Source organism: Zalophus californianus, chromosome 8 (genome assembly GCF_009762305.2).
Source record: "Zalophus californianus isolate mZalCal1 chromosome 8, mZalCal1.pri.v2, whole genome shotgun sequence".
NCBI lineage: Eukaryota > Metazoa > Chordata > Mammalia > Carnivora > Otariidae > Zalophus > Zalophus californianus.
This window is the reverse complement of record NC_045602.1, coordinates 77,181,238-77,192,744: the sequence shown is the minus strand read 5'-3', so window position 1 is coordinate 77,192,744 and position 11,507 is coordinate 77,181,238. Positions and strand designations below refer to the sequence as shown.

Here is an 11,507-nt window from a genome sequence, read left to right as displayed (position 1 = left end):
CAACCACAGCCACCATCTCTACGACAGGTGCTGAATACTGACTGAACTCAAACAGGCAAATTGTACACTCACCAAGACTTCCTATTTCATTTTTTATTACCAATCAAAAATAAATTCCATATATTGTTTAGCAAATATTATCATTGTCTTGTGACAAAAGACACAAGAGTCATAACAACAAAACTCCCCGAGAGTCAAACTCATAACAATGCCAAAATAAATCACAAAAATATACAAATTAAAATCTTATGCAAAATAAATATGAGTTATTCGCTACGGTGGCTGTGACTTGCCTACCCATTTGGAGGCCATTTGCGACAGTCTCCCTTACATGAGAAGACACGCAGGGGTGGGCCAGTTCCAGGGTACGGCTCGGCCCAGGAACCAGAGGTTGGAATAGGAAGTAAAAAATTGCACTGGGAGGAGGAAGTCATCGGACCAGTAATATTTGGAGATAATTATGACCCTCTGCAAGAAATGATTATAAGTGGGGAAAGGGAGGACCATCTGTTGGTGGTAACCGTGTGTGCAAAGAGGTAGCTGTGGAAGTGTGTGCACCTGCTCCTTTTACTTCACACACTCACTTGGTTCAGGCCAATGTGGTTTGCCCCACCTGGCACTCAGGTCTCTCAGGAACACAGCTTTGCAAGCTCCCATGTGGACTCGGAAAGCAAGCTGCTCCTGTAGAAAACTGAGGGGTTTCCCCCGACAGGGAATAAAGGTCCGGTGGGTTTTTTTCCTCATGACTGAGAACCCATGGGTGTCACCACCTTCTCTCCAGACTTCGAGGAATAAATTCTGTGACTAGGGGAGACTTCAGAACCAGCCAGGGGCAAGTATACTTGGTGCAGACACTTCCTGGTCCCAAAAGCTAGGATTCTCCAGGTGCCTGAAGAACAGAGCACTTGGGGTGACAGAAGTCACTGGCTGAGGAAAGGGTCAATAACTACCACTTAGGTGGAAGGTGTGCAGAGTCTCCCCCGCCTGATCTTGGGCCCCCAGCAACCTTTCCACCCGACAAAAGGGCCAACGTGGACCTTAGTCCCACAGCCTCCCCAACAGTGGCAAGCCTGGAGCTCTGCAGCAGGGCCTCATTCAGCCCCAGGGAAAAGGCACTGGGGCAGAATTTCATGTGGGTAGGGGGGGAGCTCTCAGGATCCAGTACCACTAGCTTCAGCAAGGGCCAGGATGACAACTCAGGCTAGGATTATAAAGACGGGGGCAACAGGGCTGCCAGTTGTGTGTCTTTTAGGTGGAAACATCCTTCCCTGGGTTTTTTAAGTGTGTGAACAAGGTTGGGTAAACCTCAGCCACAGAGGAAAGGAGGGCATGAAGAACCTGCTTAGGTTGGCTTCCTATGTGTCCTGCTGTCCTCAATCCCCAAGAAGCAATGGGCTTTGGGATGAGAAGTAGGGAGTCTGAAAAGAGGGGCTTCATAGGTCAGTGACTGACACTTGACTTTCACTGCAGGGTGGGAAAGGGGATGGTCTTAATTGCTACCAACACAGATGCCCGTGACGAGATTCCCTCCTGGAACTGAAAGGAGTATCTCAGACAAGTCACCCGTAATGTAGATGTTCTCCCACCGAGGGGGAAACCTTTGGTAAAAGTAAGGGCAGGGCCTGGGAAGCAGGGGTAAGCAATCTTAAAAGTGTCAGACCCTGCTAAACACTCTGAGTCAAACGAGTAGAGACAAGGGTGAGAGTCCTCAGCCTGGCCCAACTCACCAGGAGAGCCCATCAGCAGAGTCCTAGGAAATTCCAGGATCCAGCGGTTGACAGGAGTGGGCGGGCTCCTCTCTGTAGCCGGGAGTACCATGTCCCTCATCACAGTTACCCAGAATCCCTAGGCCTCAGCGACGTCAGACAAGCCTCAGTGCATGTGTCCAGGCAGTTGTTCTCAACGCTATTTGGTTCTTTGCTTCCTGGAAGGAACTGTCTTCCTCCCAAGAGAAAACCTTCCTCCAGCGGGCCTCTGGGATAGCATCTCTGGAGGAGGACGAAGGGGAGGAGGAGGAAGAGGAGGAGTGGGCTCCCTGAATCAGGGACATAAGCCAGAAGGTCATGGCCGGGAGCAGATTATGGCTATTGCTTCCCGGGGTGAGAAACCCTACCCTTTTTCATTGAAGTTTTTGTGGAAAAAACATTTTTTTTTGTTTTAAATAAAGTTCCTTAACCCTGTCTTCCCTTCCCCATTCCTTTCCCCAAACAATATTTAAAAAGAGGAGCAGTGAGCCTAGTTCAGAAATTCTCTCAGTAAAAAACAGCCTTGCTCATGGTAGCTGGCCCACTGCCCTGCCAGTCCAGGGCTGGGCAGCCGCTAATTTGGAGCTATTCAGAGGTCCCTGTCAGAGGCCAAAACTCCCCACACTCTGGGGGCCATCTGGCTGCTCAGTTAGACAGGCTATCTGTCCCTCTTCTGGCCTAAAAGCCTCCCTATCTTCATGTGGGCCCACTGGGGAGACCCCCGCGGGGCTGGCGGGGGACCCCGGGCCCTGCTGTCAGATGGCGCTCTCATGGGAAGCTTTGTGCAGCAAAGAGTTACGCTCATTGAGAAGAGTTGTGGTCTCATCTACCACGGGCAACTCGGACTTCCCGGCTAAGTTCTCTGTGCAGATGGTGCAGCCATCCAGGGGAAACTGAGGGCAGTTCTCCATGCGTGAGGCCAGCAGCCCATTCTGGTACTGTTGCCGAGTGATCTGCAGGAGGAAGGGATGAGGTTCACAGAGAGCCGGGACTGAGAGGCAAACCTTCCAAGACCCAGGGAAACAGTGCTAGCCAGGGTTGGGGCTGGGGGTCCGGAAGAGAGGATGTGACCAGCTCGAGAGAGTGAGGAGCACGAATAAGGAGGACACACGTCTCGGGTCCGGGCCCTCTGTGCTGTGTGTGGTGGATGAAAAAGAAAGAAGCTGCTGATTCCTGAGGCAGAGTGATCCAAATGCCCAGGACGAGGAAGACAGCGCTGGCCAGAGGGAGAGACGCAGGAAGCACCCACCTTAATGTACTGGAGGTCCATGAGCGCCCGGACACTGAAGTCGGAGATGTACTGGCCCAGGATGGAGCTGCCAAACTGGTTGGTGCTGCTTGCCAAGGTGGCTGTGCTCGTGAGATCCGTGCGGTCCGGGTAACTAAGGGAGGCCGAGCGGCTGAGGGTGGCAGGGTGGGATGGGGAGTGGTCTGTGGGGAGAGACACACGGTCAGGCCAGGAGCCCCCGGTGCCCATCACAGCCTCTTGTCTAACCTGTCCCGTGGACACGTGGGAGCGGGGCCCCCACCGGAATGGAACAGTTCTTAAGGACAAACAAGCTCCAACTGCAGAAGGTCTGACCTCATCAAAGCAAATGAGTTAGTTTGTTTAAGGTGTTGTGCAGTAAGTATTAAAAAGCCTACCAAAGCAGAAAACAAAAACCAAAACCACAAAATTTATGTCTGCAGAAGCCCTCATGTCCCCAACAAGTCATCAGTCAAGGGCAACACAGTGATCACCCCTCCACGGGAGACCAGGCACTGTCCCTGTCTCCACAGCAGCTTGTTATCAAGGGACACACGCTGCATACGTGTCAAATATATTAAAAGGAAGAACGTACACTTGTACCCTCTCACGACGCATCCACACAGACCTCTCAACAGGATGCCCTACTCACATCTTAACCTGCTCTCAAGAGGTCAAAGTGTGTTCTGCACAAGACCCATTCTATGCGGAACAGTCCTGCCCGCGTGTGTCTGCTGGCCCCACCCCCGTCAGTCTGACAAGGGGGACAGGGGCAGCAGGGCCTTCTCCCCAGGAGCCTCATGCTCCCAGAGCTTCAGGCCTCCCACACCGGCCGTCTCCTCCAGCCTGGTCCAAGCTCCCCTGCCCTGAGGCAAAGCCTGGGGTGGTGGTGGAGGCGCCTCCTCCCCCAGGGGCAACAAGGCCTCCTGCAGCCCTTTGTCAGGAACAGGGGATGACCCAACCGCAAATGAGGAAGGAGCAGACTCCTTATTTTCAGAAAGGAACTGTACACATACTGTGCATCATTAGCTCTTATTTTTGAGAACACTTAGAAAACAATGAAACACACAAGAAGTTAACTGTGAAGGCATGCTGGCTTCTTTTAAGCAAACAGGAAGTGGACTAAGCTTATTTACTTAGTTGAGCACTAAGTTACTAACTAACTACTAAGTTAGCTATTTTAACAAACAGCTCGAAGAGAGCTAACATAATGAATCTGGGTGACTGAGTGACCAATACAGCTTTAACTGAGACTGAACTAAGTAACACCCTGTCTTTGAGTTTCCTTCCTAAAACTAGGAAAATACAGTCTGGATAGTCTATTATTGGGCAATGTACAATCATTAAGAGGATCGTGTGTATGTGTGTGTTTGTGTCACTTATCCTAACTCAAGTAACACCTCTGATTAAGTTCTAGAAAAGAAACACAAATACTATGGCTATTACCTAATATTTCACATTGATCATTTGGATGGTGATGGAATGCTTTTAATTAATGCTTATTAACACTCCAGAAATTGAATATAGAAACAACACAAATTAGGGATATGGCCTTTTAAAAATAGAGGCCCTAAAAAGAAATACACCAAAATATGAAAGCTTTGTTTCTGAATAATGAAATTATTATCTTCTTAATTTTTCTTAATTAATACTTAATTAATTAATTAATACTTCTTAATTTTCTTTTTTTTTAAAGTTTTATTTATTTATTTTAGATGGAGAGAGAGAGACAGCGCTAGCAGGAGGGGCAGAGGGAGAGAATCTCAAGCAGACTCACGCTGAGCACAGAGCCCAACACAGACCTTGATCCCATGATCTGAGATCATGACCTGAGCTGAAACCAAGAGTTGGTCACTTAACCAACTCTGCCACCCAGGCACCCCAATACTTCTTAATTTTCTTAAGACTTTTTTTTCCCTTTTCTCAATTTTCTAAATAAGCTATACTGCTTTTATGATTGAAACAGAACAATGAGGGGAGCCTGGCTGGCTTAGGCTGTGGAGCGTGTGACTCTTGATCTCCAGGTTGTGAGTTGGAGCCCCACACTGGGTGTGGAGATTACTTAAAAATAAAATCCGGGGCGCCCTGGTGGCTCAGTTGGTTTAAGCATCTGACTCTTGATTTCGGCTCAGATCATGATCTCAGGGTCATGAGATGGAGCCCAGTGTCGGACTCCATACTGGATATGGAGCCTGCTCAAGATTCTCTCTCACCCCTCTCCCTCTGCCCCTCCCCTGTGCTCACTCACTCGCTCAAAAAAATAAAAAAATAATTAATTAATTAATTTAAACCTTAAAAAATAAAATAAAAATGAAACAGAATAATAAATGTGCAAAAAATGACTTGGTAATTCCATTTCTGAAAGGATATCCTAAGGACACAATCTTAAACACAGGGGAAGTTTTTTCATAAAGAGGTTTACGTCATGGTGTTATTTACAACACAGACCCCAATGACTGTCCATAAGGGGGGATAACAAATGAAGGCACGTGTGCTTGGGGGAACGCTGTGTGGCTCAAACAAGAAAGCTGATGGAAAAGCATCTCTGCTCCTGTATTAGGTAAAAACAGCAGGATCCAAGCCATGGATGCATAAACTCCTGGCCAGTATGAAACAAGAGCAAGCACAGAAGAGAGAAGGGGGCTGAGGTGTTGGCCAAGGAAGACCAACATGGTCCACAGACGTCACCTACTCAAAGGCCGTTAGCAGCTTCCCACTTCCTATCACAACCAAAAGCTGGCTGTTTGAAAGGGACAAGTGACTTCTAAGTCACTTTTTTACCTTTTTTTTTTTTTTTTAAAGAGAATCAAGAGAAAAGTGTGCTTTGGTACAGTGGAGAGGGAGAAAAAAAGCCAGCTGTACGAATATAAAATGGGAAATGATGGACTCTGGTGATAGGTGTTTAGGACTGTTGGGGCCCCAGGAGCTTCTTTAAGTTACACACCGAGACTGGAGCTCAAAGGCACTTATAAATGCACTTAACCTCCTCAGGACTCAGGGCCAGGCCAGAATTCTGATGGGGAGACCAGCACCTTCTGCCACCCCCTGCCGCCTCCATGTAAGTGGGACGGGAGTCCCGTGAACGGAGTCAACCAACACAGTTGCCAGCAATCCTGGGCTAAGGCTCAGGAGTGTGACGTATCAAAGGCCAGAAACAGCATGTGGCATTGGGCCTTTTCCTCAATACTTTCTGACTGGAATGTCACAGTTTAGTTGTAATCGAGAAAAAAACAAATAAAAACTGAGCTCTACCCGAACATTTCATACCCAGTCTCTCACTGCTCCTGACAATTCTAAGAAGTGGGCACATCTATTGTTCCCATTACACAAGAGGGAACGAAAGACTGAGAGGAAGTCAGCTCCCGGAAGCATTTTAGCTAGCCAAGTGCAGAGACAGCATTCACACGGGGCCGTCTGCCCGGGGCCGCACTTCTGATGCCCGGCGGCTGCCTCCCCCTGGCGGGCAGACACCAGCAGCAACAGAATGAAGAGCAAAGCCTGTGAAGAAAGGAGGAAAGTTTTTTAGAGAAAGCTGATGAGATGACAAGGCATCCTGATGTTTGTGAGTGGCCTTGATCAAGGGGGTGCAGAACTGCTGGGCTCACTTGGCCTGGCCAGAAGCAACCCTCCCTCCCCGCTCTAGCTGTGTGTTGGTGTGCGTGCGCGCGTATGCACGTGTGTCTGTGTCTTCTCAAGGACTGAGGACCTTTGGAGAAGCCCTTCCAGGACCAGGGCAAAGCCACCCAGTAACTGGGCCTGAGGCCAGGCAGAGCCGGTGCAAATTAGGCTGGCCCACAAGTGTGAGCAGGTGGGATGGCCCTAGATGCGAGTGGGGAGCTCCAGTGGCTGCTGGGTGAGGTTAACAGAGCTGTGGTATGTGGGCTCAGGCGATAGGTGGCAGTGCAAACTTCTCCAGCCATGCCGTGTTACCTGAGAGCCAGGAGAGCAGGGAGTTCCGCTTGCCAGGCGGACACCCGACCTGGGTTGAAGGCACTGGAGCAAAAGAGGAAAAGGTCAGCGATGGGTAGGGTGAGGCGGCAGAACACGGAGCCACGGGACCAGGATGGAGAAGCAGACCTGCTGGGGGCCAGTCTCCCTTGGGCAGAGAGTGGGCACCATGGAAAGGGGGACATGGCTCTGATGGGGAGGGGGCAGACCAATGAGCCCTGCTCAAAGAGGGGCAGAGGCTCCCACAGTGAAGCCACAGCCCCCCGCCCCCCCCCCCCAGAAGTCGTCTCTCCCTTCCGGCCACTACAAGTGGGACCTGAGCGCCTCCAGGTCAAAGGATAGAGCCAAGGACCCTGGCCCGAGCTTCTGAGGCATCGCTGCAGAGAAAAAGTGCCTGGAAGGAAAGTCCCATGACCGTGTGCCCTCCTAGACAAGATTTCCCCCGGCTGGCTGGCTGGCTGGCGGGAGGTGCTCTTGGGAGGGGCCGAGAAGTCCTCCCTAGGTCGGAGGCATCCAAGCAGGGGCCCCCTGCGCCAAAACCCAGCTCTGGAGCCTTGTCTCCCCACTGCTTCCTTCCTGAAGCCTGCTCATGCTGGGAGAGGAGCAGAGCTATGTCATGCCAGTGGATAAGCTGAGCCGTATCAGTATACAGGAGTGCCCTGGCCTCCCGCACACAGGGTCCTCTCTGTCAAAGGACAGCAACAGGCACGGCACAGAGACTCTCCACGAGCCACACACACACCTCAGTGTGTGGCCCATCCTCCAGCCACAGAGTGGACTTTCACTTTCCAGCCTGCAGCAACCCGGGGCCCCACTCAAGGCTCAGAGGGGCCGTGCAACCAGCAAGGAGCTGATCTGGTGCCCACTCTGGCCACAAGGCCCCCTGGCAACGGGAGCCTGAGCTCCCTAGGACTAGAGAAGCAGAAAGCACCACAGTGACCAGAGCGGTCCTTCCCTGGACTTCCCACAACCTCTCTTAGAGGGTGTGTCCAGTCCGCTCTTTGCCCCAAGTCCCTTTCTGCCATCAGAACCAGCCCTTAACCAAAAGGCAGTGGCTAAGCCTCCTGAAAAGCCAAGCCCATCTGCACCCTGCCTGGTAAACAGGCCTTGGCCTGACTCCCGGCCAGGGACACCCTGGACGCCCTCACTCCCTACCTCAAGTGCCCTGCCCCCGTCTCCGTGAGCAAGGCCCTGTAGCCTCCGTCCACCTGCCTTCTCTCATCCTTCCCGCTGCTACAGCTACTTGCCCAGCTGGCCCAGTCTGCTGTCGTACATCCTCTCTGCTCCGAAGCCCGTCAGGACTTCTTGCTTCCTATCACAACCACATGCCGTCAGCTTTCCGGGGCTCCCCGACACGTCCTTACCCCTCATGGCCCACCCCCCCCAACCAGGCACCCTGGAGGGCAGCACGGAGGCAGCCTAGCGACTCACCAGAGGTGGGCGACGACAGGGCCATGGTCCCGTAGTAGGAGAAGGCGCCTGTCTCAAACTTCATGTTCTCCTTCCCGGCCTCCACCTCCACCTTCCCCTGGAAGAACACAGGGTCAGGGTGACAAACAGGCTGAGGAGGAAAGCTCAACTGGGAGAAAAAAGGACGAGGCAAGAGGGAGAAGTGCGGGCGAGGAAGAGCCGGTTCCAGAGCCCTGACGAGCTCAGGGGCCCTGACCTGGAGGCTCCGGGGTGGCCTCTCAGGAAGAGGATGGGCGAAGGGGGAGCAGAGGCTCGGGGGCAGGCCACACGCAGGAAAGCCCTGTGTCCCCCAGCCATCTCAGCCGGTGAAGAGGGCAGAGTGGGCACAGGAGGGCAGGCATGGAGCAGGCTGCTCACCTGCAGGATGAGGGTGAAGTAGTCGGCCGGCTTATTTCGGGTGTACAGGTAATGGCGGATGTAGTATTTGTTGTGCTCGTCAAACTTGAGTTCCTGAATGACATCTGGGTACTTGAGCAACCGAAGCAGGATTTTCTCTGATATCAGAGAGGGGCTGAACTGGGGAACCTCTGTAGGAAGACAGAAGAAGACTTCACAGGGGGCCCTGGCCGGGCAGCACCAGGAACACAGTCACTGTGGTTGCTCACTGCCCAGGCCACCCTTCCCTTCGGTTCTGCACCTCTGTGGGAAAGCAGCACCCCTTAGATCCAGACTGGTTAGACTCGGGTCTGCCTGCCTGGGCTGGAACAGCGGCTCTTGCGCTGACAGTGCATGACCTTAGGCCAATTACTTAACCTGTGTCTCAGTTTCCTCATCTGAAAAATGGGATTAAAAACTTCATAGGGTTGGGCACCTGGGTGGCTCAATCGGTTAAGCATCTGACTCTTGGTTTCCGCTCAGGTCATGATCTCGGGGTGGTGAGATCGAGGCTGCATCGGGCTCTGCAGCCAGCTCGAGAGTCTCTTCCTCTCCCTCTGCTCCCTCTGCCCCTCCCCCGCTCATGCTCTCTCCCTCTGTCTCTCTCTGAAATAAATAACTAACTCTAAAAAAAAAAAAAGAAAAAATATCATAGGGTTGGGGCGCCGGGCTGGCTCAGTCGGTGGAGCACATGGCTCTTGATCTCGAGGTCACAAGTTAGAGCCCCATGTTGGGTAGAGACTCCTTAAAAAACAAAACAACAACAAAATACACATGGTAGGGTCATGGTAGGTTAAAGGGGTAACACATGTAAAGCACTTAGACACATAGTTGGCATATGGAAAGTGCTTCATAAATGTTACCATCATTATTATCATTAGCACCATCATCGATATCCTGGCAGGAAAAATAGAGAATTTAGCAAGTGAGAGTTGGGAAGGAAGTCAGATTTGGGGGGAGGAAGGGAATAGGCAGGAGCTTTTCAAATCAATCACCTAGGTCCCCAAAGGGGCTTTGAGTCAGGGGTGAGAAGAGAGGAATGTCACTGGTCTAGAGGTGAAGCCCTGCTGGCCCCAGCGTGGTGTGTGGCATGCAGGCAGAGCGGAGGGGGAGTGACGAGAACAGAGCTGGATTCAGGCTCTGAGGACACGGGTCAGGTAAGCGCTATGGGCCCACAGCATGTGGAAGGGCCTCTTCCTCCCTCCCCCTCCCCAGCATCCAGGGGCTCCCCAGTGCCCACCCCAGGTACTCCCAGGGTTTTTTTTTTTTTTTTTTTTTTGGCCTCCCCCCTCTCCCAGTGGTTATTTTCAGAACTTGAATGCTTCCTAGAAGTTTGCAATGACAACCCATCAACAGAGAAAACAAACCACAGGGAGCACCCCAGGGATGGAGGGAAGCCGCCTCGCCCCCTTTCAGAGGCAGCCACGTTTTCCCTGCACCTTTCACCTGCCACAGCCCCTTGTGCCATGGGAGGAAGTAGCCAGAGGCCCAGAAGACCCCCTCCGGGACTGTATCCCACCAACACCTGAGGGCCCTCCTCTTCCTCTTACCCGTGGCCAGGAAGCGATGAGCAGCCAGAAGTAGCTGAGGTGAAATTTTCACCTTGAGCTCATTGTCAGCATCTTTGAAGGCTGAGAAGTCACGTTTGTTCTTCTCAGATACTCGCTTCCGGCTTCGGTTGTCCGCTGCGAGAGAAAGAATCTAGAACTGAGAACACTGTCCCTGATGCCTCCGGAACAGACTAGAACCTGCCCGCCAGCTCCCAGCTCTGCAGTCCCCTCTTCCACACACAAGCAGCAGTGTCTGCATCAAGGCGGGGTCCCTGGCTCGATGCCAAGGCACGAAGGCCAGGGGGGACAAAGGTGGCCTGCTTTCACTGATCCGAGGGGTGAGCCCGCTGCTCACCCTGGCCAGCGTGAGGCATCCAGTTCCTGGGCCTCAGGGGGCCGGGCCTCCCACATCCCTGCACTGTGGCCTTCCCACCTAGGGACACCCAGGCATGAGCAGGAAAGGGGCTCCGGGCAATGGAAAGACTGGAACTCACTGTACATATCCGACTCGTCCAGGATCTCAGACTTGATGATCTCCTCAATGACGTCCTCCAGGGTGACCAGACCCAGCACCTCATAGAAGGGGTCACCTTCACCCTCGTTGTTCACCTTCTGCACGATGGCCAGGTGGGATTTCCCTGGGTGGACGATGCAATGAGTCAGACAAGAGCAAAGGGCCCAGTCATGAGACACCGCCACCAAAATATTAACACATTTGGGGTCATGAGTCACTGGGGTGGGGTCATGGGTGTTTTTTTTTCCCCTTTTCTGTATTTCCTGAAGTTTCTGCTGCAAACAGATACGGCTTTTATGAAAAGGAAAACCAAAAGTATTTTTTTTTTTTTTAATTTTAAGGCATTTCATTAAAGACCTTTTGTTTCATTAGAATGAAAATGGCAAGATCCTGCCTGGTGCCGTGTATCAGGGTCTCCTGAGAGTCCTGGAGAAGGGAAAGACCCACAATGACAACCTGTGGCCAGTGAGCCATAGGTTGGAGATGTGTGTGCGCCAACTGTACATGGGGCTCCTCAAATGGCCCATGTTGCTCACGGGGCCTCCAGGGCCACTCACATTCCTTCACCCTGCACTCCTTGGCAAAGGCCCCAGCATGTACCCAGGGGCCGTGATACTGCCCAAGGCAAAGGCTCTCAGTTCCCAAAACCATTAACAAAT

General features: G+C 52.2%; 1 protein-coding gene across 3 annotated transcripts in view; it reads right to left on the bottom strand.

Annotated features, from left to right (window-relative positions):
- Positions 1-82: 82 nt before the first annotated feature.
- Positions 83-11,507, bottom strand: part of CNNM4 (cyclin and CBS domain divalent metal cation transport mediator 4) — a 37,472-nt gene continuing 26,047 nt past the window's right edge. Inside the window, exons 2-8 of one of the 3 annotated variants that reach the window (XM_027622956.1) lie at positions 10,829-10,972; positions 10,335-10,469; positions 8,767-8,936; positions 8,371-8,467; positions 6,922-6,984; positions 2,995-3,176; positions 83-2,698 (exon numbers count right to left, since the gene is read on the bottom strand). In XM_027622956.1, coding sequence (XP_027478757.1) covers positions 2,501-2,698; positions 2,995-3,176; positions 6,922-6,984; positions 8,371-8,467; positions 8,767-8,936; positions 10,335-10,469; positions 10,829-10,972 — 989 coding nt within the window. In that variant the 3' untranslated portion in view covers positions 83-2,500. Of the gene's footprint in view, positions 2,699-2,994; positions 3,177-5,267; positions 6,490-6,921; positions 6,985-8,370; positions 8,468-8,766; positions 8,937-10,334; positions 10,470-10,828; positions 10,973-11,507 lie in introns of those variants that run through there. The other 2 variants (XM_027622957.1, XM_027622958.1) reach the window with 2 other exon arrangements.